A 27,615-nucleotide genomic window follows, 5' to 3' on the forward strand; every position below is an offset into this window, starting at 1 on the left:
TCTGCCACAAAATTTTAAAGAAGCTGTTTATTTTTTTAAAGGCCGCTGTGGCTCTTCCGATACTAAAAGCCCCCTAAACACAGGCTCCTCCGGACCAGACCGAGCTGGTGTTTCTTGGCTGTCCCAGCTCCTCCCTCCTGCCCTCCTCCACTGCTCTTCGGCTCCCAGGGCCCCACCTCCCTTGCCCCCGGGCCTCGCCCCCAGGCCTCCGATTGGTGCGCGGCGCAGCCTTGCCTTTTAGGGACTGCTGTGGGGCATTGAAAGTGATAAGGGAAAGGGGCCAGTGACTGCTTTTATCAACCAATCAAATATTTTCCCGACACATCCCCAAATATTCTCGGGCCAATGGAGGGGGAAGCCCAAGATGCCTGGGCTGCTCCTCCGAGAGGCAGAGGTTAACTTGCAGTGGGAGGTGCGGAGCTCAGCGGAGCCCCGGGGCCCCCGCCAGCCCCCACCTGGCACTCGCTCGGCCGTGTCACTGTCAGGATTTGTCTAGCGCCGCGTTCCCTCACTGGGGTGTGTTGGGGGGAGTCCTCTTTCCGACTATCAAAATGGTTATCAAAGTGTTTGTGGCCACATCTTCTGGGTCCGTAGCGGTAGGTGTCTGATGGCGTCTGTGGGGCTGTCTTCCTACACTATTTTCTGAATAACTGAGCCTTGGAAGTAGAAGGAGCGCGTATGGCCCAGCGCTGGCCTTAAATTTCTTTGTGAGGAGTGTGTGAGTAAACCGTGGCTCTGCAGTAAGCCCGTGTGCCTTTGCTTTCTGAGATTGTTTTAGTAGTGTTGCAGAAGTGTATAAAATGTGTGAGCTGGGGTAGCTGGGTGTGAAAGGGGATCCGAGGAAGGGGGCGTGTTTGATACCAGAATTTTTAACATGCGATTTGTGTTGCATTGATTAGAGATTAAGGGACTTTTTTTTTTCCGTAGAGTGTTTCTGCTAGTCATTCTGTAATACAGACTAATCTAGAGTTGCAAATAAATGACACTTTGTGTAACAATATTTGGCGCCGGGGATGAACTAGATTACTAAAATGACTCCTGGGTTGATCACTCGTGTATGCAATGTAACCGTACCAAAAGTGTAAAGTTCGCATGTGTCATCCTATTATTTGAGGAAAATGATGTCACAGTGACAAGAGCAAACATCTCTGAGGTCACAGTTTTAAACGCTCTAGGAATTCCAATGGACCAAAAATAGGTGCTAAAAGCTGACCCTCACCGCATTGCTTTGTGGAATTTCGTTGGGACCAGGCTCGTGATCATCCATCAGCCTCTCCATTCTAGCCTTCAGGCTGGGCAAGACAGACCTGCCTTGAGAAACAGGGGTAGCGGAGACTGACTTCTTCCTGGAAGTGATTCAGGCTTTGATTTTAGACTTGAACTTGTCGTGCCTATCTGGGACTGACATTTCAACCAGCGTTTTAGCAGAAGTCAGGGAGGCGTGGAGAGAAAAGAGCTTTCTTAATTCTCAACGCTGGAGACCAGCAAAGGGGGCTGTTTCCTTTTATATCGTGGTCCCGGACCAGCTCAGGTTACAGCGTGGATTCCAACAGTCACCCAGCCAGAGATGACGGCCCAGGGAGCTGCTGGCCTGGCCGGGGGATAGCCCCAAACAGCAGCTATTGAATGCTACCAGCTCAGGCGGTTTCCAGAGAGGGCGAGAAGAAAACAAGAAAGAGCCTGATTGTCCCTTCTGAGCACAACTGATCAGCAACTCTTTAATGATCTCTCGAGCATCTTTTAATGGAAAAAGATGAGGAAAAATTCTAAACGTAAAACTGCAAAATCTTTTGTGGCTCTTGATGACCTCAGAAACTTTTACTTGATCTAGAATGAGCGTGTTTTGGGATTATTTACATAAAAATAATTTTTTTGAGGAAAATGATGCTTGTGGGCTTTAAATGTGCTGTTGACACTCATTGCTGGAAACTTATACCCCTTACCTGCCAATCCTCCACATATTCTGTAGACCAGGTCCGAGTGGCCCTCTGCATCCCTCTGGAGACAATGAAAAAATTTAAGGGTTTCTTAGGCTTCTTTGATGTCTGACATTCTTGAAGTTTGCGAGCATGATTTAGTTGGCCTTGGACGATGTGCAGGGATGTCATTCATTCCAGGATCTTGGAAAAGCCAAGTTAGTTCTGGTTCCCTAAGCAAATGTTTTGGTGCCACTTGGAACTGTGTGACCTTGGGAAAGTTCTTTCACCTTGCCTCGCCTCAATTTCCTTAGCTGTAAAATGAGGATAAGAATAGTACTCATCTCATAGCCTTGTCATGAGGACTTAGGAAATAAGTGTGGGGCAGCCGGCATGGCGTCGAGTGCTTATCAGTGCTCAGTAAATGTTATAGTTACTAGTGAAGGTTATAATTATTAGCTATGGCTAGCTAATATTATAATTATTAGTTATTATAATTGTTAATGTTAGTTAATATTATTGGAATTATTATACTTAGTAAATATTAGTAGATGTGAATCTATGATGATTATGTTTCAGAAGAATTGTTCTAAACCATATAAATAGGAGACTTTCTCTCTTATCCTAAAGATTGAGAACTGATTACTCCCCTGGTGTCCATGGTAATGATTTTTCTTGGGTGAGGGAATTTCACCCAGAAGCTTCTTTGCAGGGGAACCACTGAGCAGCTGTCAGGACTTCTGTTACGTGTGTGGTGGTGGGTCTGCAAAACCTTTACTACTTACTTCTTTGGCCTATATATTTAGGATTCTTGCCTGAGACCTATTCAAGGAGGTCCTTATGACTTCTGTTGAATGAATGAAATAAATGAAAAAGGAAAAAAACAAACTGTAATTTTTTGGGGGGGCGATTTTTGGGGGGTTTCACACATGCAGCTCTCAAATGGGTTTTCACAGTTGACACTAAGGTTCTGTTACATATTTTTACAGCAGGTTTAGGTGAAGAGACCCTGTGAGCAAAAGACGGCCTGTGTCCTCTTCTCTGACCCTCCTCTCTTCCTGAAGGTCATTGCCACGGGGTCTGGGGGACAGAAGGAGAGAGGACGGTCCTCATTGTTTCCAAGATGCACAGCCGCTGGGACCACCATCTTTAAGGACAAACCCTAATGGTGGCTTCTGGGTGTCTCAATCCTTTCTCCAGTCTTGACTGAGTGTAAAGATAGTGGGAAAAACATTTCCCTTGAATTAGATGGATCTGAGTGTAAATCTTGGAAATTTTTTTAATTCATTGGTGCCTCAGTTTTCTTACTTTAAAACGGTCATTAGAATACTCGCCTGGCCTGGCTTTCAAGATGAGTCGATGAGATAATGGCGTGCTGGGTGCCTGACTGTGCAGGTTCTCAATCTGTGGTACCAAATGCTTTTCCATGTGGCCTTTTCTTCGGTTCTCACCAAAACCAAAAGAATGAGGAAGGCTGCAGCCCAACCATTTAGCAGATGAGGCAGCTGAAGAGCAGAGCCCCTGCTTGGACAGCAGCCTTTGGCAGGCCGTTTCTGACTCAAAAGCAGCATGCTTTTACTGCAGGAGAGTGTGACCTCACTTGGAAAGGCTCTAATTGTACAAAACAATACACGGGAGGTGCCAAGAGAGTGACCTCAAGATCACTCGGATGCGTCACAGTAACCAACAGTGGCCGGTGACTTCAGGACAGAGAACCACACTTTCCTATGAGTAAATGTAACAAGATAGGAAAACAGAGCTCTCGGAGCCTCCGATGAGGTCCCAAAGACTCCAGATGACACAGACCCCAAGGATCCCCAGATCCTTCAGAGGAGCTGCCCAGACAGATGGTGCATCCTGTGAGGCCAGCATTGGCCATGGCGCCCTGGATGGGGGAGAAGGAGAAGGGGAGTGTGTCTGTGGCAAGAACTGTTGGGGTGCTGTGCACGCCCCTCCCCCTGAGGCCAGAAAGGGGAGGTGCCCCCTGGGAGCTGATGCTGTGTCCCTGGGGGTCAGCTTAAGAGCCACTTGGAGAAGAGCTGCACTTTGCCTGCAAGGGTCCAAGGGGGCTCCTTCAACAGGGACCCACCAAGGGGGAGGATTGCAGGGGAGAGGACCCCCACTCTGGGTGGGCATCAGGGTGCTGGCAAAGCTGACGATGCCAGCCAGGTGAGCTCACCTGCTCCCTACTCCCCAGCCCCTCCACAGGCTCATCCTAAGACCCCCTGCAGTCTCAAGCAGAACTCAAGTGGTCCAAATAGCCGGATGAATGATAGCTTTGGCCCAGTTTAAGTTACAGGGATTTGGGGAGTACAGAGGGGCAGATTTTATTTTTCTTCTCTTTTTTGCGGGGAGGGGGCTGAGAAATAGCATTTAACACAATATCAGTTAACTTCCTGTAGATGCAATTGCTTGTCTTGTGAGGAATAACAGTAAATGGGTCTTCCGCTCTCATTTTCTCCATCTTTGACTTTCTAACAGAAGACACATAAGGCAGGACTCAGGGAAATGTTTTTCATCTATTTAGAAATCATGGAAAAGCGTGAAATCCATTTTTCATTCTGTCTCAAGTCCCGAGGCATGAATAATAGAGATGGAAATAGTGGTGGTGAGGTGGCTGTGGACCTCTGCCAGGCTTTATTCAGGCTCCTGGGAGGGTATTTGAGAAGCAAGGAAGATGGTTTTGGGCAGAATAAAGGATGTTGCCTTCTGAATGTTTAATTAAAGGTAAACCTGCCTAAAATGAAGACATCTCTACTCTTCGAAACAGCAAAGTGATCTCTGAAAATATCTAAAAGAATAAGTAATTTATAAAGTGGTATGAATAATTATGAACAGGTTAGAGAGTATGTATGGAAAACAAGATTAATTAAGATAATAATTTAGTCCAACAACCTGTCATCAGGTCTGATGGGATTTTGCAATAGAAATTAGTCATAAAGCTGTGGAATTTGGAGTACAGTTTCTTCAAGGAGCAGAAGGTCTGGGGGTTCCCCCAGCCTCGCCTTGGGAGAGGGCAGCTTGGTGCACAAGTACGCAGCCCCTCCTTTGCTTCTGCAGATGTGACACTCAGGAATGTGCCAGAGTGCTTATGCCAGAAGCTGAAGGGAAATTCCATCATCCTCCACCTTTCTGTATGACTTTCAGTTTCCTTTTTTGTCCACGCTTGCCCAAAACTGAGATACATATCTTGGCCTGAATCTTACTGATTAAGTGTTATATTGTAGCTAACAGCAGCCTTTAATTTATTGATCTAAAGCTTGTAGTTGCAATATGTTTGTTATTTTGATAGTACAAATGTTAACTAAAAAGTAAATGTAGGGCCAGCCCTGGTGGTCTAGTGGTTATGTTTGGTGCACTCTGCTTCAGTGGCCTGGGTTCAGTTCTCAGGCGCAGACCTACACAGCTCATTGGTGGCCACGCTGTGGCGGTGACCCACATACAAACTAGAGGAAGACTAGCAGCAGATGTTAGCTCTGGGCAAATCTTCCTCAGCAAAAATAAATAAATAAAAAGTAACTATGTGATTACCATTTATATTTATGTGTGTATGTAATTTATATATAGAATTTTATGTGTAATTTATAATTACAGATTCTTTAAAAGATTTCAAAATTATTTAATATTAACTTATATTTATAATTAATTTAATGTATAGAATCAAGTGACTACCAAAACCAAATTATATAGATTTTGGTTTTGGTGATGATTTCATTCCGGTGCTGAAGCATCTATATGTATCTTACTTTTCCTTATGTTAAGAAAGAAACACTGTACACAAGTCACTGATGGAATCATTCATTTAGGCAAAAATGAATACAAATCTCTGTGGAAGCAGACTCTGCTGTAACTTGTTTACCAGTGTTTGCCAAAGAGGGCATCATGCATTTCTGGGAGTGAATTCTTCTTTGTAATTGTTTCCAGGGAAGGAGTTCTAAGCTTTAAAGATGGCCACGTTCGTAAGAAATGGCTGGTAGATATAGTCTGTGCGTGTGACCCACGGGTGGAGAAAAGCGCCCTCCAGCCTCCTCTCTGAGGCGAGGCTGCCGCCCCGCTCTCAGTTGGAGTTGGGTGTGATAAGGGAAAGGAGAATCTGCGGGACAACAGGGTTATTTTACTGCCTTACTCTTTTATGTGCTGGCAGAAATATCTTTTTCGAGCCTTTCCTCTGTCCTTCCCCTTCCAGTAATCTCCATGTGGGCTTTTCAATGTCCTGTATTATTTCTAAAGCTACTTTTCTTCCATGTGACTCATGTTCCTATTTTCATAACTGTGAATGAAGTGTATTTTAGGATGGGTATACTTGGTATTTGAGTTTCATAGTAAATTTTCTTCTTTCTCTTCTTCCAAACACCCTTTTTCTTCATAACCAATTCTTATTTATTTATTTATTTGAAGATTTTATTTTTTTCCTTTTTCTCCCCAAAGCCCCCCGGTACATAGTTGTATATTCTTCATTGTGGGTCCTTCTAGTGGCATGTGGGACGCCGCCTCAGCGTGGTTTGATGAGCAGCGCCATGTCCGCGCCCAGGATCCGAACCAATGAAACACTGGGCCGCCTTCAGCGGAGTGCGCGAACTTAACCACTCGGCCACGGGGCCAGCCCCTCTTATTTATTTTTTGACATTAAAACTTAGAAGAGAATTAAAAGTATCTTGAAGATCTTAAATAGAAGTTCTGCGAGAGCATTTCTGTTCTTATTAAGTTGACTATACCATGATTTAAACATTGATGAGATTACAGTTTCAGAATTTCAATAATCACTCTGCTGATCCTTTAAAATACAGTGTGGTTTTATTATTTTCCTTGTTTAAATACTTAGCAAAATTATTTGTGTTGTATGGTGCAGTTGTAGAAAAGATTTAATTTATGTAAATGTAAGCAAAACATTTTTTAAAAAGACTCTAATAGTTATCTTTCTCTACTCTTGACCAGATTAGGAAGAAGCAGCAAGAAGTCGTGGGCTTTCTGGAAGCTAATAAAATTGACTTTAAGGAATTAGACATAGCTGGAGATGAAGACAATAGGAAGTGGATGAGAGAGAATGTTCCTGGGGAGAAAAAACCTCAAAATGGGATTCCTCTGCCTCCCCAAATCTTCAACGAAGAGCAGTACTGTGGGGTGAGTGTTTGGTTTCTTGGAAAGTTCTGCGTGTGCGTCCATCGGAAATTGTTTAAAGCAGGTCAATTTCGAGGCAGTATTCGGAATTGTTCACAATTTTCAAGTCATGATGTATTTCTACTACCCAATACCTGGATTGTAGATCCATTGTGAATAATCAATATTTAAGATTTACAAAATGATGGAAACAATAAAATAATTTAGACGTTCTGGGGACCATTTTAAGTTCCTTATTTTATTTTGAAGAATTGAGATCACTCATTCAAACAAAATATGTATTTCGTTGGAAAGGAATTCTAATCAGCCTGGCAGTGTACACATCCATGCGCCCACACAGACACAGAGCGAGTCTTCATCGTCAGAAAGGATGACTTGCAGAAGGAAAGTCTTCCTACAGATTCAAGACGAATTTGTGTGAATGTATCTAAACAGTTTAAGAACAGTTCTGGACATTTTGATCACAACAGCAACTTCATTTTATATATTTAATAGTTCATTTCACTATAAAATCGCTTTTTCCTAACAGTTTACAGATTCTACTTAGTAAATCAATATAGCTGAAAAGAAACATTTAAAAACTCAAAGAATGGGGCCGGCCTGGTGGCGCAGCGGTTAAGTGAGCACATTCCACTTCGGCCACCTGGGGTTTGCCGGTTCCAATCCCGGGTGTGGACACGGCACTGCTTGACAAAAGCTGTGCTGTGGTAGGCGTCCCACATATAAAGTAGAGGAAGATGGGCACGGATGTTAGCTCGGGGCCAGACTTCCTCAGCAAAAAGAGGAGGATTGGCGGTGGAGGTTAGCTCAGGACTAATCTTCCTCAAAAACAAAAACAACTCAAAGGACTTTAGAACATGAGAACTGAAAGTATCTTAGGGGTCTTATCAACTTTCTAGGTCGTTTTTCAGATGCAGCAAGCAGGGCTCTGGAAGGTAGCAGGAACTGATCCGTCGTGCTGCAGAAGGCTGGAGCCAGGGGTAGGAATCCTAACTCACCTCTTCTCTTCTTGCTACATGAAACTGCTGGCCCTTTAGGTTAGCTTCTCTTTGCTATACCTTTCTCCTCCAAAGCAGGTGTCATCGAACTATAGCCTGAGGGCCAAGGCCTGCAGCTACCTGTTTTAGTCGATAGAGTTTTATAGGAATGCATCCACATGGATTCACTCACCTATCGCCTGTGGCTGATTTTGCACCATGGCAGAGCTGAGTGCTTGCAACAGAGACCTAAGACCCACAAAGCCAAAAATATTTACTGTCTGCCCGTTTACAGAAAAGCTTTTGGGCCTTTGATCTGAAGCATGAATGGTTTAGTTGTTGGGGGTTTCTGTTAGTTTCCAGGGCTGATGGATGAGAGTGCCACAAACTCAGTGGCTGTTGTGGGCTGAATGCTTGTCCATCCCCCACATTCACGTGTTGAGGCCCTAACCCCGAGTGTGGTGGTATTTGGAGATGGGGTCTTTGGGAGGTGATGAAGGTTAGATGAGGTCATGAGGGTGGGGCCTTCATGATGAGATTAGTGCCCTTATAGGAAGAGGAAGAGAGAGAGATCCCTCTCTCTTTGCCATGTGAGCTTGTATCCAGAAGGTGACTGTCTGCAAGCCAGGAAGAGAACCCAACTATGCTGGCACCCTGGTCTCAGACTTCCAGCCTCCAGAACTGTGACAGAATACATTTCCCAGTCAACGGTATTTCCCAGTCAATACCCAGTCAGTGGTGTTTTTTTATGGCAGCCCAAGCTGACTATGACCATGCCTTAAGATATCAGAAATGTATTCTCTCCCAGTTCTGGAGGCTAAAACTTTGAAATCAAGGAGTCAGTAGGGTTGGTTTCTTCTGGAGGCTCTGAGAGAAAATCTGTTCTGTGCCTTTCTCCTAGCTTCTGGCGGTTGCCGACAATCTTTGACATTCCTTGGCTTCTAGATATATCACTCCCATCTCTGCCTCCATAGTCACATGGTGGTCTCCTCGTATGTCTCTCTGTGTCTTCCCGTGCCTTCTTATAAGGACAACAGTCATTGGAAGAGGGCCCACCCTTATCCAGTATGGTCTCCTCATAACTAATTACATCTGTAAATATCCCATTTCCAAATAAGGTCACTTTTTGAGGTTCTGGGTGGACATGAATCTGTGGGGACTCTATTCAACCCAGTACAGGGCTGCATGAGTTTACACGGCTGTGTTAGCATTCTTCAGAGGCTTAGCTCAAAGTCCCGTGGCTGTGGGAGTGTTTTCAAACAGTCTCAGTGTGGCCAGCACTTATTTAGAGGAATGTGTGGTTCAGTCCAACTCTCCTGTGGATTTAAGCTGCAGCTTCCCAGAGGTTAGAGAGGATTTCCTCTGTGAGGAAGTCCTCCCCTCCACCTCCCCCTCCAGCCCTCCCCATACCTTCCCCACCTCCCAACACCCCTACACCGTGACCCACGTTTCTGAGAATTGTGGAACTGTTGGATAAAGAAAGGGAGAATAAAGTTTTTTGGGTGGTGTAGTGGTGGTGGGCAATTTTTATTTTATTTTTTATAAAATATATTTTTTTAATAATTGAAAAATTAATACACGTGCACACTGGAAAATTAAAATGGTTCAAATTTTACCTCCAGTGAAAATATTCTCCCTCCCATTTCAGACCCCTGTCACTCTGGTTCCTTCCCCTGAGGTGGGCTGGCATCAGGGGCCCCATGCTCCAGGGAGCTCTCTACCTGTTTTAATGCTCTGCTCTCCCTGTCTTGAAACGCATAACAATTTTCAAAAAGGGACCCCGTGTTTCATTTTGCAGGGGGCCCTGCAAGTTTCGTAGGAGGTCCTGCTCTGACCAACCAATCTTGGCAATTTCTTGATTGACCTTCCAAAAATTTTCTGGGTATGTTTACAACTGTGTATCACTTAAAAATGGGAGTGTACTGTACACACTTCGTTTTTTCACTTGGTAACTGTATCTCAGAGATCACTGCGTACCTGCACATAGCCGTTGAATGGCTATAAAATGTTCCATCGTTCCATCGTATGCAACATAATTTATTGGTGCGGTCCTCTGATGGGCAGCATTCAGGTTGTTTTCAGTCTTTTGCCGTTACAAACAATGCTGCAGGAAATCTCTGTATCCATACGGACTTTGTATCCAGTATGAGCATATATATCGAGGATAAATTCCTAGAAGATGTGCTGAGTTAATGCATATATGCATCTCATATTAGAAATATTGGCAAATCGCCCTGTACTACAGTGGTACCAATTTACGTCTCCACTAGGCTAGTTTGACAGTGGCTAGTTCCCTGAGACTTCGCCTGTATGTTGCAAACTTTTGAATCTTTGCCAATCTATTGGATGAAAAATGTACTTTTGTGGCTTTGACTTGGATTTCTGTCTTTGTGAGTGAGGCTGAATACCTTTTCCTATGTTTCTAAGCTATCTGTGTTTTTTCTATGACTTGTATTTTCCTGTTGGGTTACAAGTAACGTTTATGGTTTGCCAGCATCTTTACTTATGAAGGAAAGTGGCCCTTTCACTACCATAGATATTGTAGATATTTCCCCATGTTTCTTATTTGTCTTTTGACTTTTTAAAGTGACATTTTTGGAATGCAGAACTTTAAAAATTTTTCGTGTGGACAAATTTATTAATTTTTCTTCTTTATGGTTCCTGCATCCCACATCTTGTTTAGAAAAGCTTTCTACACTCTAAAATTATCAAAAGAATCATGTCATGGTTTCTTCTAGTACTTCTCCAGTGAAAGTAGGATTTTAAATATCTTCCTTTTGCTTATTTCAGCTGCCCTTTTTAATTAAGGGCAGCTACAGTAGAGACAATGTTGAAGTGTGCAGGTTTCAGTCTGTGCTAATGCCTGGGGTAAAGTTTCTGCAGTTATCTTCTGCTATAAAAATAAAGCCTCAAAGGCATTTCTTATCCAGTTTTGCTGTGATCTAGCAATTTTTAAATTTTAGTTGTGGAGGAGAAAGAAGTTTTTTCAAGTGAAAAAAAAAAGACTTCTATTTTTAAGATGTATTTTCCTATTATTACAAGTATGGATCTAATGAGATGAGCATACAAATTATTTTATGTTTAGCTGTTTTTAATACCTTCAGTTCTGCCTTCAGAGAGGTATTGGTAGTTTATCTTACTAACAGCTTTGCTGCATTTGCTTTTCTGCAGTCTGTGGACACTCTTAACAAAAGTGCATTAGTGAGGCAGAGGGCGTTGTTTCCAGAAAGTGGCTAAAAATGATTATTTGTATTGTAGGTTCAGATTTTAAAAGGAGGCTCAAAGGTTCTGAAGGATCTGTTAAAATGGCATCAATCCAGATTGAAATGTGCTTGAAATGTGAGCTGTAAGAATAACTCTATGATTTACAGTGAATCACTGGTCTCTGAGGATTCTTGAATGGTCACCCGTGTGCCATCCCTGATGATGGCCGCAGGGAGAGAGAACCGCAAGGAGAAGCAGTGGATTTCTCTGCACCAGGGCGGTGAGAGGACTGGACGTCAGCAGTTCTGAATACTGCCGTGTCTCTGCCAGTGTGAACTCCTGCTGCTCTCTGCAGAACAGATGAAGATGTTATCCCAAGGGCAGGGCAGGCAGCTGGTAGCTGGAGAAAGGAGACACCCGACAGGAAGCCAGGCACAGAGGAGGCCAGCTTACCCGCCTGGCAGAGGGTACTAACTGGAGGTGGCAGACGTGTCTGTTGATGCCAAGTTGCAGTCTGTGCCTCTCAGCCCAGGTAAGGGCTGGGGTGCCCACCTGAGCCTGAACACAACCAAAGGGGACCTTGACCATTCAGCAGAGAGGCCAGTATCCTCAGGGCAGCGAGGGAGGGCAGGATGTCCGCCCAATTAGGGTAGGAGGAGGGCTCTCTCAACGCATCGATGTTGCTGAACAAGCTATTTTATGTCATTGAAAATTTAATATGAAATATGCCATATAGGATAAAAATATATAGTTTAAAGAGGGATAATAAAATGAACAACCATGTGCACACCATCCAGTTTGAGAAGCATGATATCACCAGAAATTGAGACTTCCGCTGTGTGCTTCTCCCCGTCATGTCCACGTTCCTCGGCCCCGGAAGGAGCCGCCGTAGTGGATTTTGTGTTCACCATTCCCATTCTTGTCTTTCATCTCCCGTGTGTAAATACCTGAACAGTACGTTTTGTTTTGCCTATTTTTGAGCTTTATATAACTGGATTCGTGCTACCTGCGTTCTTTGACTTGCTTCTTTCACCAACATATTTTAAAGATACGTCCATGTTGATTGGTGGTGTTCATGGCTTGTTCATTTTCACTGCTCCAGAATGGACACTGGTGTGTGTGTCAGTCTGTTTGGGCTGCTATAACCAAATACCATGGACTGGGTGGCTTATAAACAACAGAAATGTATTTCTCACAGTTCTGGAGCCTGGAAGTCCAAGATCAAGGCGTCAGCATGGTTGAGTTCTGGTGAGGGCCCTCTCCCTGCTTCATAGCTGGCACCTTCTCCCTGTGTCCTTATGTGATGGAAGGGTGAGGGAGCTCTCCGAGGCCTCTTTTATAAGGCATGAATCCCATTCATGAGGGCTCTACCCTCATGACCTAAACACCTCCCAAAGGCAACTTCCTAAGACCAACCATCTTTGGGAGATAGGATTTCAACACATGAATTTGGGAGGGGACGCAAACATTCAGACCATAGCAGTGTCTGATTTTTGTCTGGTTTTTTGTCTGGTTTTTGGCTGTTACAAAGAGGCTGCTCAATGAATGCTCTCCGTGGGTCTCCCGGTGACATGCGAGTTTCTCTTGGTTCTGTAAGGAGGAGTGGAATAGCTAGGTCATAGCTGTCAGCATGTTTAGCTTTTTTTTTTTGAGGAAGATTAGCCCTGAGGTAACATCTGTGCCCATCTTCCTCTACTTTATATGTGGGACGCCTGCCACAGCATGGCTTGATAAGTGGTGCATAGGTCCACACCCAGGATCCAAACCGGTGAACCCGGGCTGCTGAAGCCGAATGTGCGAACTTAACCACTGTGCCACCGGGTCAGCCCCTTCTCTCTTTTTGAGGTTATGCAAAACTACTGTATTTACAAAAATAGCACAAAATGAATTCAGCAGTAGATGCACATTGCACACTTCATTCACATCTTCGACAGCATAAGGTATTCAGTGCTGTGGAACTGAGTAAGAATACTAGCTTCAACGGCAGCTTTGAACACCCAGAGTCACATAAATTACACCAAGATGGGCGAATATTGCCCAAATAAAATTCTGCTGTTAGAACTGAAACACGTTCAAGGCCATTCAAGTTCAGGCACAGAGATACAAATATTTTGGAGCCCCATCTATTTGTTTGAAATATGTGACCTTACTTCCAACTTAGGTCTTAAACTTCTGTTTTACAAACTCCAGAAGGAAAATACAGAAGAAATCAATAAAGAGATTAAAAGTTTCTTTAAATGAAGGTCTGTTGGTGATTTATTTTCTAAATTTTTGTTTGTCTAAGAGACCTTTTCTGACAAATGTCTTTATCTGACTCTCATGTTTGAAAAATAGTCTCACTGGGTCTAGAATTCTGAGTTGATGGTTATTTTTTTTTCTAAACACGTTGAAATTATCATTTTATTTTCTTCTGTCTTCTGTGTTGCCGCTGAGAAGCCAGCTGTCACTCTAACTGCCGCTCTTTCGTAGGGAAACTGTCTTTCTTCTTCCCCCTTTCCTCCCCACCTCGTCCAGTTGACTGTCTCCCTCCTTCCCCCCACCCCTGCTGCTTTTAATAATCTTTCTCTGGGATGTGTCTATGTTTAGAGGTTTTTTTTTATTTATCTGGTTTATGATTATTGTTTGGGCTTCCTTAGTCTAAGGATTGGCATCTTTCGACAAGTCTAGAAAATATTTGAGCATGGCTTTCCCCCGTTATCACTGTTAGCTTCTAGAGCACCTGTAAGATGTTTCTGAGACCTTCTCATTCTGTTTTCCTATAATAATATTTCTTCCACATTTTTCATCTCTTTTTTCTCTCTCTAGGTAATTTCTTTGATTGACTCTTCTAGTTAGCTAATTTTCTCTTCTGATGTGTCTGATTAGCTATTAATCCATCTATGTTAACTTTTACAATTCAGTTGTTACATTTTCATTTTGGGGAGTAGTTTTTGTTCTTTTCCAAATTTGCGTCATTGTTCTCTTTAGTTTGTTTATTTCTTGTGTTTTCAACCTTCTCTTTCACTTATTTAGTAAGTTAAATATAGATATTTTATGTTTTCTTCTTGATAATTCAAATATCTGCTCCTAATTTCTGACTCTGCTTTTTGTTATTTCTGTTGGCATTCACTCATGGTATGTTTTTATTTCCTTATTTACTTTGTGATTTTTTGACTTTGAACTGATCATTTTTTAAAACTTTATTTCTGGATACTCTTTGAGGCCTGGAATTTGTTTCTGCTAGTTTCCTGGGAGCTATATAAAAACTAGAACCCTTTTAAATTAAGATTTCCTTTGAAGATGTTTTGGACAACACATGTCATGGGAATTTGGACCACAAAGTCTCATGAATTCTGGCTTGTGGTTATGAATTCTCAGAGGAGAATGTTTTCTCCTCCACTCAACACCAAAGTTGAACCAGGAAAGTTTTCTTCCATTTTGTTCTGCATGGCGATATTATTCCTCATTTATATTTATATTGAGGGCAGAGCCTTCAACGGGGTTCTGGAGTGTGTGTTTGTGTATGCATGTGTGTATATGTATGCATGCATGCAACTGTGTATGCATGTACACGCATATGTGTGTGTGTGTGTGTGTGTGTGTGTGTGTGTTATAAAACTCCCAACCTTGAGGTGGCCCGGGGCTTTATCCACTTCCCCTTTTCCGTTTGCAGTATCAAAGTGGGAGATAAAGGTCTGGGTTTGTCAGAAACTCTCAGCATGGGTGGCACCCTTGGTGTGTGCTCACTCTCAGGATTCCTGATCTCACTTGCTGTCATCTTTCCTTTTGTACCAGCTCAGCAATGCATTTATACTTTTTCTTAATCTGGCTTAAAAAAAGTTCTTTTTTCAAGACAGTGTTTCAGGGCATCTAATCTGCCACGCTAACAGAAATGGAAGCTCAAAAACCATTCTATACTCATTATTTTCTATATCTATTTGTTAGCATTAAGTCAAAAATAATGACAAATTGTTCTTCACTCCTCTGAAATTCTGAAGAAGGTCTATGAACTTAAGTTGAGGCAAAAGACAATTTACTCAACTGTAAGAAAATTCTTGACTTGGAAGATTCCAGTGTTGGACAACTAGAAAAGTTGTTAGATCTTTGTCTATGGAATTTTTGGAAAATAGCATAAATTTACCTCCTTATATTTCACCTATTTACCAACACTGCCACTAATGTATTCTATCGTGTAATCTTTTAACAATGCCTAGTAAGTGTGTGCTCTGGGAATCGGTCAGAATTTCTGATACCAAGAGATCACTTACTCATGATGCCCTATTTCCTTTGGCTGAGCTTTGAGGCAACTTACAAAAATGAATTTAGTATAAAAGAATAAAATTAATCATTGAGAGAATCTGGACAACAGGTAGAAAAGAATAAAGCTGTGAATAAGATTAACACACAGGAATACCTAACGTTTTCTTCTCAACATAGCTGGCCTGTGTTTGGTTTTACGCTTCTCAACACACAGTTAAGAGCAGGGTAAGCAATAACGCAACTAAGTTGGTTTGAGAATTTTCCTGTTCAGGCCAGGCCAGACACACTGCTGTTCGAAGTGAGCGGTTTTTGCTACACTGTTGAAACAGTGTTTCAGCAGTGACAAAGATTGGCAGTAATTAAGTAGTCTGGGGGAATATGTTTATGTTTTAATGATAGAAAATGAAGCTCTTCTCAGCTATTGCCAACCACATGACTGAAGAGTTGGTTTAGGGCTGGACTCACCTGGGGAAGGAGGTCACTCTGGGTGGGGTCTGGGGTGTGGGGTGGAGCCTCATCAAGCTTCAGATTTCAATTTGCTACCAGGTTTCACATCACTCTACAGTTTTCCCCATTTTGCCAAAACAAGCACGGCTCTAAGCCCTCCACAATCTTGTGGCTCCTGGTGTCTGAAGGTTCCTGAGATGAGTCTGGGCCCCTAGAAGCTGCTGTAATGACAGTAGAGAAATCCTGTGTTGTCTTAGTCTCTGCTGATCAGAGTCCAAATCCATAGTACCAAATTACAAGGAAACCAGCTAAAGATGTGAGACATCTGTAGAAGCCTTTTACTGGGCATATCTGAGTTTGTGTGTGTGTGTGTGCATGCACACACATGCATGTTTATTCTCACTGCACTGTAATAGGCACAATGAAAGTGTGTAAAAATGTGAATTTCACGGTTAGATTTTTTATTTTGGAGTTGGTTATCTTTGACAAAGCAAACTGGGATCACCTTTTGAGTTAGCTCCTAACTTAAGTAAATAAATAAAAATTAGTAAATAAAAAAGATCAGCTTGGGTAAATACACTGGCTCACAATTGTGCAGTGGGTTCAAACATTCTTTTTCTTTGCTTCCAGGATTTTGACTCTTTCTTCTCTGCAAAAGAAGAGAATATTATTTATTCGTTCCTTGGTCTGGCTCCCCCTCCGGGCTCTAAGGTAAGCCTGAACACGCCATTGGGCCCAATACAGGTCATAATAAGTGAAGATAGAAGTCAGCATCCAAGACTGTTTAATAAATGGTCATATTTAAGTTAACATGGCTTTAATACACTCTTTACTCTGAGGAAGTCTTATACATAGCAAAAATATAAGGTTTTTACTAAAACATGTTCCTAAACTATGCTTTTCATATTTTTTCCCTGTTTACACCTTGTGATAGGAAATTTTCCAGTATCTAAGTTAAGAAATATCATTGCATTCAGTAATCTAAGTGGATTCATTAAATTTATAAAAATGAGTTCTCAGGTTGTGTTTATGAAATTGTTTTGTTTTGATTTGACTTCTTGTATAGCTTATGTTAGTTAATTTTATAATGATATATACCCCTATATTAATTATTTCTATTTAAAATGAATTGAATTTTGCTTTTTTAGTCTGATAAAGAGGGAAAAAGAAAGATCTAGACATAAGAACAAGATAAATTTCACCAGGGTTTTTCCTTTGGTGTTGTTTCATCTTTGCTTATGTATAATCATGTTAATTAAATAGAGAATTATGCCAATAAAGCTAATATCATGACTTTGAATGTCTCATGGCTTCAGCATAGCCATAGCACTGCTCCGGATTCTATCTTAGGTGCAGTGGGGACATTGTAAGGATTTTAAGCAGAGGAATGACGTGATCTTATTTCCTTCTTTAAAACTCATTTTGGGGGCCAGCCCCATGGCCGAGTGGTTAAGTTCTTGCACTCTGCTGCGGCAGCCCAGAGTTTTGCTGGTTCAGATCCTGGGAGAGGACATGGCACCACTTGTCAGACCATGCTGAGGTGGCATCCCACGTGCCATAACTAGAAGGACTCACAACTAAAATATACAGCTATGTACTGGGGGGAGTTGGGGAAAAAAACCACCTCATTTTGGCTGCTGTGGGCTGAATGATTACAGAGCTGCAAACTCTGAAAGTAACGCAGTTGAGACGGTGACTTGAACTAGGGCAGTGGGGCTAGAACCATGCAGAAGCCGAGGATTTTAGGGTCTATTTTGGAGGAAGAATTGATAAGACTTGCTGATGGACTGAACCTGGGAGTGGGGATGGAATGAATGGTTACTCCTAGCCATTGGGTGTAGACGTCCATTCCATGAAGGATCGTACATACAGGGGGTGTTAAGTTTGAACAAGACATCTAAGTGAAGAAGTGAGGTAGGCAGTTGCAGACTGATCTGCATCTCATTGAGGTCTGGTTGAAAATGCACTTGTGGAAGCCAGGAGCACGTGGATGGAGTCAAAGTCGTGGGGTATGGTGAGGTTACGCAATGAGAGAGGGTCGTGCTGGGGGGTTCTCCAAGCTTAGAGCTGGATAGGGGATGAGGAGAGGCCGGCCGGGGAGGCTAAGATGGAGAGTCTCTGAGGCAGGAGGGGACCAGGAGCGTGTGGTGTGAAAGCTGCCTCAGAGAGGTATTTTTCACAGAAGAGGGTGAGGTTGGTTGTGTCCAACACTGTTGAGAGATTGCGTCAGGTGAGAATAAAAGAGTGACCCGTGGCTTGGACAACGTGGAGGTCATTGGTGGCCATGACAAATAGTTTCTGAGGAGGGGTGGAGCCAGAAGCCAGGCGGGAGAGGTCGAAGGAAAACTGGTGGTGAGAAGCAAGGCTTGTGTAGAGTCAGTTATCTCCGGGGAATTTCCCCAAGAAGAGGAGGTGTCAGGCGTCCTAAAAGTGCTTACTCATTCCCCGCCCCTGGAGATGGGGCAGAGCCCCTGCACTCCCTCCTTGCTGCCAGTTCCCAGCTTTCTTGCTCCTCCCCACCCTCTAGACAATTCTCCCCTCTCTTCTGAATCCAAGTTCTCTCTCAGTAGACATCTCCCACATTCCTACTACTTCTCAATCCCCTCTTCCCAGACCCTAGACCAGCGGATGGTGGGAGGGTGGAGTCTAGTTTTACAACTATAGACTCAGCAGGGGTTTTCAGAACAAATGGGATTTTCCTATCCCTGGTCAACAATAATCTGGCAAAGCTTTGAAATGAGAGTTTTCCTTTAATCTTTCATGGGTCAGCTTCTTAGAGCTACCCTCTCCAGCAAGGGTCACAATAAACAGAATGGAGAGAGGGGGAGTAGAAAAATTCACGGCAAATCCCAGGAATCATCTTTTCTTCATTTCTTCCCTTGGCAATGTTCTTTATTATTTTTTAATTCCTTTTCTTGTAACATTATGATTTTTTTTCGTGTGGCTGTAGTCTCCATAATGATCATTTAAAATTGTGTCTAATACTCTTTAAATTGATGTATCCTAATTGACTTGTCATTCCTTTATTTTTTATTTTTACTTATTGTATCATAAACTTGTTTATGCTGTTACAGTCTCATAAGGGCCACTGAAATAGTTCGTATAATATTCTATCAAATTGGCGTGTCATAAGTTTTACTGTATTTTTGAACATTTGTTGCTGACAGTTTTTTTTATTGTATATAACTCTGCAGTGAGTGTTGCCACGAAATAGCATTTTCTTTTGGAATATTTCCTTAAGATGCATCCCCAGTAGCGTTTTTAGTGAGATAAAAGTGCATGAGTATTTTTATGGGATTGAAATGTGCCACCAAATTGCTCTTCAGTGAGATCATAACATTTATCCTGCCGCACCGTGGCTGACCAGGCTCCCTGAACCAGCAACGAGCATGTTTAATCTCCTTGATTTTAGCACCATCAGATTCTATTTTAAAATTTTGTTTCTGACTTTCTTGTGCTATGAAGAGAGACTGTGGTGTGAGGAATGTCTATCTTAAGTGCATCTTTGTAACCCAATGTGTACTTTCATTTATCTATGAAAAGACAGTTTTTTGAATACTAAGTTAATATGTACATACTATTGTAAAGGTCGAATAGTCCTACAAGGATTATTACAAAAAGCGGTAGGCCCTGCCTTAACCGTGAACGTTGAACCTTTCTTTTCCAGTTTTTTTTGGGTGCAGAATTCCAGGTTGGATGTTATTTCGCCTTGGAACCAGGAAGGCGCTACTCTGAGTTCTTTCTGGCTTCCAGAGTTGCTGTTGAGAGAATTGATGTCAATCTGTCTCCTGATCCTTTGTTTGTGCCTGTTTTTGGTTTTCTCGTTTCTGGGAGATTTTAGGATCCTATCTTTTGTTTTGAAGTTGTATGATGAGGTGCTTGGGGTAGGTCTTTTCTTCATTATTTGTGCTGGGCACTTGCTGGGCTCTTTTAATCTGGAAAGTCATGTCCTTCAGTTCTGCAAAGTGTTGGGGGTACTATTTCTGTGGTCATTCATTTTTCATTAGTTTCTGTTTTCTTTTCTTTGTCCTTTTTGGAATTTCTCTTATTTGAATGTTGGGCCTCCTAGACTAATTCTCCAATTTTCTTATCTCTTCTCTCTCATTTTCCATGTTTTTGTCTTTTTTTTTTACTTTCTGGGATATTTAGTTAAATTCCCATTTTATCTTCCCTCCACAAGCAATACATGTGTTGTTTTGTATTTTTAACGCCTAATTGGTATCCTGTTTTTTAGAATGTTCTGCAACTTGCTTTGTAACAAACAGCGTTATGTTTTGCGATGTAGCCATACTCATATGTGTAAATCTATTTTTTCAGCCTCTGCTGTGTGTCATCTTATCTCATTAAAAAAATGTGTACTCTCAGTTTTTAGCTTGCGTCCTGATTCGTGCTTAGGTGCTGTCATACTGCGTGACGTACTCTTTAACTAAGTGGAAGAACAGGATGGCCGTGGAATTATAAAACATGGCCTAGAGACCTAAGAGGCCTACCAGTCCAGAGTCTTCTCTTCCCAGAGGAGGAACTTGAAGCCCAAGGGGTTTACTCGATTTGCATAAAGATACTGCACTAATGAGCGGCACAGTCTGTGCTAGAACCTTCGTGTTGTCAACATTGCTTGGGTTTATGGGTGTTTACACGTCTGTACATGGAGAAAGTCCTTCAAGTATCCTTTGGGAAGACACTTGATGATTTATGGAAATGATATTATTTGTCACAGTGTCATTTTCTAGTAAACAACATTGTGGCGACGTGTCAGCAAGGAAATTAATCTTGCTCAAGCTAAAAATAGACACTCTTGACAATTACGTAGAAATGTATGCTTATAAAATGGTATTAAGCATCATGAGCAGTATTACTGGTGTTAGACACTTTTTCTTGTCTTAGGCAGGCAATATCGAGCCAGTTTTCCCAAGAGGGCTTTGTGAGTAAGCGGTGGCTCCATAATGTCAACCTTAGTTCTTTAAAAGCGTCTGGTTGTGTCTGAGTAAATGAGCCTCATTCTTAATACCGCACTCCAGGCAAGGCCTTGGTTACATAACCAGTTCCAATTATGCCCTGGTAACAAGAAACATGGATTCTTATTGAACCTAGGCAAATGATGATATTGCCATGGAATGTAAAAAGATTTGAGAAGAATTTTCAAACTCTGGAGGGGTTCGGCAGAGAGATCATTTACAAATGTTTCATTTCAACGTACAAAAGCAGAGTCTACTACATGGTCATGATTTATAAAAAGCTTAAGAGGAAAGACAGAGGGCTTCTTTCTATATCCAGAAAATAGGACATTAAAATAACATCAACAATATTCCAAACAAAAATGACAATTACCCCTCATCGATTCATTCAGTCCTATGTAGTTAATTCCTGTCCCATTGGATCTGGGGTTAGCAGTCTGATGAACCCAGCTACTTCTCAACTAGAGTTCTGGAATCCTGGCTCAGTCCACTGGTATAGTCTGAAAGTTCTTTAAGTGATGCCATCAGAAGCCTAGACCCAAAAGCACCCGGCATATAATCCTTTTCTTTGGGGCTCTGGGTCCTTCTATGTGGAAGATGAAGCATTCTGGCCTGTAGCTGGTTGCAAAAGTTTTCAGGAAAGTGTCAAAGTAAAACAAGCTAAGAAAAATATCTGTGGGTGACAAAAGACCTAAAGTGACTGTGATTAATCTTTTACCAATTATTTTCAAAGGTGAAAGAATTGATGAGAATTATACCCAGAATAATGCACCTGACAGGAAAATTTGGTTGTTTCCGTGGCATGCAAAAGATAATAATAAAGTCAATCCAAGAAAGTTTTAGACAAAATATCTACAAATGTAATCACTAAGCCTATTTTTAAAGAAGACAGCAAACATTATATCTTTTCTATAAAATGGATGAACAGGGGAAAAAATCTTGATATAATAATCACCCATAATATGCCATGAATATACTAAGCATACGTACCATGCAATATACCACAAATGCCAAGCATCTTCTTACCATATATGGTAGGACTATATCAAGAATAATCAAGTAAATGAGATTCAGGATGTCTGAAGTAGATCCTAGATATCTGTATATTAGTAAAATGATATGAGAGGTGATGAGAATCTCTGACTGAAAACTGCTGTCCTAGAACGTGCTAGATTGAAATTAATGAAGCAAAGATTTGACCAAGTTAACATGTAAAGATATAACTGAAGCTATGATTGCTGACCTATAGCATTGTCGTCAAATACCAGGCAAAGAAACGCTAGAGTCAGTGTCTTTTATACATTATTTTAGTCAGGGGAATATTACTAAGATACCAGTGGGAAATATCCTGTTATCCATGTAATTAGATTTTCCCCTAACTGGTAGCCATAGGTACAGTGGTGAGAATGTCAAAGCCTTGCATTTACAGGACGCTCTTGGGGTGTGACTGACTATTCAGGGTCAGAGTTTGAATGTCCCGGTGAGCCCTGTCCCCGTGGCGGCCGCCTCACGACACTCTAACATTCCCAACAGCGAGACCAACGTTGCTCAAAAGAGGCTTCAGATCCCTCTGTTGAGGCCATGGCGGCGTCTTCAGTGGAGGATGGATCTGCCCGTAGAATGCATCCGAGTCTGAGGAATGAGGCACAGATGATACATCCGAGTAACACAACTTTGGGCCCCAAATGACGTGTGATTAAAAGCTTTGATATTCCTTTTCTGATATGATTAGTGAATTCCTGTTGAAAGCAATTTTGAGTGAAGGCAAAAATATTTCAATAAGGGCAGCGTTTCCCTGTAACCTGGAGGAGGAAGAGCACACTGAACACACGATTCTGGTGCCTTCCAATGAGGGAGCACAAAGGGAAGAAGCAGAGGGAGATTTGGAGAAACATTTGACGGGAACCGTAAAGGACGTGAATTTGGGGCGGAAACAGACATTCTGGAATTTCCTACTTTAAAACTGCAAGATGAGCAAGAGAGAGAAAGGACACTGTCATGGCCCGCATTGTGGGTCAGGAAGATCCACAGGGGACAAACATCAAACACAAAATAAAACACAGAGAAATAGAAATCACGAGGGAAAGTCAAGAATCTGGACGTCAGATACAGGAGACCTAATATGTGAGTAATAGGAGTTCTAGAAAGAACAAAGACCAGATCGGAGAGAACTAGTCATTAAGGAGACACCGGAGGGCCTTCAGGTGAAGATGCTGCTGCAGCTTCCCCCTCTGGCCCCTGGTCTTGCGACTGCGCAGGAAAACCAGAGAGGGTGCTGTGCGAGGACCAGACACTATGGAAGAATCTCTGAAAGCTGGAACACCAAAGGCGTTGGTTTGAAGAAGGAAACCAAGGCCCTGCCACCTGCTGAAGGTGGGAGTGGTTTAAGGGCCCTCCACGCCCCCAGGTGGCACATTCCGCTGCAGAAGGGGCCCTGGGCATTGATTTGGAGCCGCCTGGCAAATGGAACCCTCTCACTCCACCTCCGTGCTGCCCTGAGTCCAGGCAGCGGTCAGCGGTCAGCAGAGGCGCCTGTCCCTGGGCAGAGCAGTGAGTGTGAGCTGGGTGGGGAGGCAGGGCTATTGTGAATAATGCTGCTATGAACGTGGGTGTGCAAATCATTCTCATCTTTTAAGTGTTAACTCCCTCTTGAATCTTCTTGCTTTGGTTTATTCTCCTCTTGTTTTTCCTTTTCTTTTTTTTTAATTTTTATTTAAAAAAATTTAGTCCAGAGTTTATAGTCATTTTCTGTTGGAGGGTGATTTCAATAGAAGATTACTTGGCTATGCTGGAATTGGATTTGTCAGTGAAATCAGATTTTAGCAAAGATTGAGCCATATGTTATTTATAAGAGCACAAAAAAATTTGAAAATTATCTTTATTTTTGTATCATGTAATTGTATGCCTAGAAATCTCTAGAAACCCCAATAAAATTCATTAGAATTAATAAGATAGTTTATTAAATTTCTGGATAAAAGAAAAATATACAAAAATTAGTAACTTTCATTTATATCACCAATAACAAGTAGGAAGTTAAAATGTAAAAAAAATCTCACTCACAATAGTGATAAAAATCTAGGAATGTTTACAAGTAAATTTATCAAGACACATATTTGGCTTCATATTATGAAGAACCTAACTTAATTTTATTCTGAAGGATGCCAGTAAATACTAAAGTCATAGACCAATGATGTTCCTGGATAGGATGATTTAACGGTAAGAAGTGAACATTTTCTAAACAGATAGATTTAGTGCTATTTCAATCAAAAGTCTATTTAAAAATTTTTGACACTAGAAAAAAATGATCTTGACATTTATTGGAATAATAAATGTCTGAGAAGAGCCAAGAAAATTTTGAAGAAGACTTTGTGTGGCAAGTTGCCTTTCTGAATATTAAAATTCATGTTAAAAGAGATGATGATACAAGCAGTATATTGGCTTGAGAACTGATAAATACATCCACGAATATGTTTATATATTGATGTGTAAAGTAGTGTATTAACAGACCCAATTATATATAGAACTTAGTAAATGAGAAAAATGACATCTTAATTCAGTTGGAAAATGAGGGTTTATAAATAGTTCAGGCATAATTTGCCATCTATTTGAAAGGGAAGAGAGATGTACTTTACATTATATGCTAAATTAAGTTCCAGAGGCATTAGAGCTCTAGCTGTTAATAACGAATGTAAAATAATAGAACTACATTTCAGAGAATTCAAGTTAGATAAATTTATTTGTATAAAAGGTTAAAAACTGAAAAGAAATACAAAAAAATTTGTAAAAAATGATAGACTGGAAAAAATTTATAATCTGACAAAGGGCTCATATTTCTATATATAGAGAACCTCTAAAAATTTATACTAATAAAAAAATTGATAATAAAAGACAAACAACTTAAGTAAAAATGGGCAAAACACAGGAAGGCAGTTATCTGAACAAGAAATGTAAGTGGCTAAAACTCGTGAAAAACGTGCTCTTCCTTTTCAGTAATTAGGAAAATGTAAATGAAAACAAAAAGAAAATTACATTTTCTCCCCAACAGATTGACAAAGATTAAAAAGCAATCATCATCATTTGCGATGATGATAAAGGAAAAGAGGACATTCGCATATTACTATGGGAATATGAATCGCCATGATTTCTTTTTTTGGAAAGAAATATAGTTAAAAAACCCCACCGGGGCCGGCCCGGTGGCGCAGCGGTTAAGTGCGCATGTTCTGCCTCGGCGGCCCGGGGTTCACTGGTTCGGATCCGGGTGTGGACATGGCACTGCTTGTCAAGCCAGGCTGTGGCAGGCATCCCACATATAAAGTAGAGGAAAATGGGCACGGATGTTAGCTCAGGGCCAGTCTTCCTCAGCAAAAAGAGGAGGATTGGTAGCAGATGTTAGCTCAGGGCTAATCTTCCTCAAAAAAACTCCCCCAAACCAAAAAACCCCCACCATTTTATTAAGTTTAGCAGAGTGTTGTTTGTAAAGGCATAAACGTGTAAACTTTCTGAACAACCATCAACTGGGAAATATTTGAATAAATTATTATATTTTTAATATTAAGCAATTTTAAAAAGAATGTGGTAGAACCATACGAATTAACCTGGACAAATGTCCATGATATAATAAGCTAAAAAAATCAAATTGTTCATAGTATGGTCCCATTTCTGTTTTAAAAAAACACAAAAATAGAACAAAAATTAGAACCAACCCCCCCAAAATAGCCTCTATGAATGTATTAGGATAGAGTTAGGTATGTATCAGATTTTTAATGTTGATTATCATAGGAGCATGGGACTGGAGGGGGCGTATATGGGTTAATTTGTTCCCACGATTCTGAAGTGCCTTTTTAATAAAAACAACCTATTTTTCCAGTTTTGTTGAGATATAATTGACATTTAGCATTGTATTAGTGTAAAGGGTACAACATAATGATTTGATATATGTATATACTGTGAAATGATTGCCACAAGAAGTTTAGTTACATCACCTCACATAGTTACAATTTTTTGTGTGTGTGTTGAGAAAAATAATCTAATATTTTAAAAGACTTGGAACCACTGGGTAAGGGAAAAAAAGCATAAAGTAGGAGGTGTGGACCTAGCCCTGCCCCTAACTTGCTGTGTGACCTTTGCTGCCTTTATGTTCTTGTCACTAGCGTGTGAGTGGTAGCGAGTGTCCTACTTACTTAGATTACAGTGTTGCTGTGAAGCTAAGATGAGGAATGAAGACAAACATAATTTGAATAGTTCAAAGATGTTGACATTCAAGCTGTTATTCTCAAGAAAATTCTCAAACATTCTCAATTTATATGATGCAGGTGAAAAAATCACCCGAGGAAGCATCTTCCCTTCCCAATGGCGACGTAGTGGGAGAGGCGCAGGGCACCACAGAGGTAAGAGTTGGTATGTCGAACCATCTTCCCACAGACCAGGTTTCTCAGAATGTCTACTTGGTTCTCATCTTTCTATATCTATTTGTCTGCCTGTTGGTCTACCGTTTCTATCTATCTATCTATCTATCTATCTATCTTTCATCCATCCATCATCCATCCATCCATCCATCCGTCCATCATCCGCCCATCATTCATCCATCCATCATCCATCCATCCGTCCATCATCCGTCCATCATCCATCCATCATCCGTTCATCATTCATCCATCATTCATCCATCCATCCAACCATCTTTTTTAAACTCTAAAATTATAAAGCCTCTCTCCGAAAGCAATAGAAAACAAACACTACCTAAATATTGAATCTTTTGGAGTTCATAAGCCTTAAATGGGTGAGTTGAAACTCCTGATTAGGGAATTTATTATTCCATCATGCATGTGAGTCAGATCTATTGACTTACACCAACAGATTGAATCAGCAATCTTGAGAGGTGGCGATCCTATCCTCTAGTGGATAATGATCTAATAAATAGGAGGTCCACGTTTGCTCCATTTATATTCTGTGTATCTAAATAAGAAAACCACAGTACGTGTGGTCTGGTGTTATCTTGGAAGCTTATCTAAGGTTAGTGATGCTGTGGGTTTCCTTTATGACCAGGGAACAGAGAAGGCTGAAGAAAGTGGAGAAAATGAGGCACAAAAAGAGGACAATGAAGATGCAGGCAACCTTGCTGAATCCCAGGAGAAAAATGTGAGTGTTTGCTTTTTTCACTGTCATTTCACTGGATTCAGTTCTGCTCACCAAACATTTATTGAACTTCTACCAGGTGCCAGGAATCATTCTGGGTACATAAGAGTGAGCATGAAAGGAATGAGCTGAGGGCTTAGCCAGGGAGGAAGCAGGCAATTTTCATTTAACATGTTAACTGCTGTGGTTGAGGTGCGTAAAGGGCTAAAAGGAAGCCAGAGGAAGGACCCTGAACCCAGGCCGGGAGGGACAGGCTAGACAAGGCTTTAAGAATTTGTAGCTGAGTTGTTAGGGTTAGCTTAGGTTCAAGTTCTTTATAAAACGAGGACCTTCTTCCTTGATCATGGGTGATGATGGACTCCCAGCATACACACACCACGAGCACTACCCAGTGGGGACACAGAACTAAGGGGGTGGGGTGTTTTGTGGGGAGCCAACAGGAGCTGAGGATAGAAAGGGGCCCTTGGAAGGGAAAACCGACACAAAATTAAAATCCAGTTGGGGGAATCACAGGTCCCAGCTGATCCAAGGCCTGCCATCTAATTCTAAAGGGGCTCCGATTAAAGAGCCACAGGATAAAGGATGGGGGAGTATGTCAGGGGAAGGACACTGTGGTTTCTAGAAGCA

The 27,615-nt window shown here is 41.6% G+C and overlaps 1 protein-coding gene across 3 annotated transcripts in view; it reads left to right on the plus strand.

Annotated features, from left to right (window-relative positions):
* The first annotated feature begins 251 nt into the window (after positions 1 to 251).
* SH3BGR (SH3 domain binding glutamate rich protein) overlaps positions 252 to 27,615 on the plus strand; it is a 92,575-nt gene continuing 65,211 nt past the window's right edge. For all 3 annotated transcript variants that reach the window (XM_044750660.2, XM_014839289.3, XM_070488903.1), the window contains exons 1-5: positions 252 to 596; positions 6,852 to 7,037; positions 16,532 to 16,612; positions 26,169 to 26,243; positions 26,899 to 26,991. In XM_044750660.2, coding sequence (XP_044606595.2) covers positions 552 to 596; positions 6,852 to 7,037; positions 16,532 to 16,612; positions 26,169 to 26,243; positions 26,899 to 26,991 — 480 coding nt within the window. In that variant the 5' untranslated portion in view covers positions 252 to 551. The remainder of the gene's footprint in view (positions 597 to 6,851; positions 7,038 to 16,531; positions 16,613 to 26,168; positions 26,244 to 26,898; positions 26,992 to 27,615) is intronic.

This window comes from Equus asinus, chromosome 18 (genome assembly GCF_041296235.1).
Source record: "Equus asinus isolate D_3611 breed Donkey chromosome 18, EquAss-T2T_v2, whole genome shotgun sequence".
Classification (NCBI taxonomy): domain Eukaryota; kingdom Metazoa; phylum Chordata; class Mammalia; order Perissodactyla; family Equidae; genus Equus; species Equus asinus.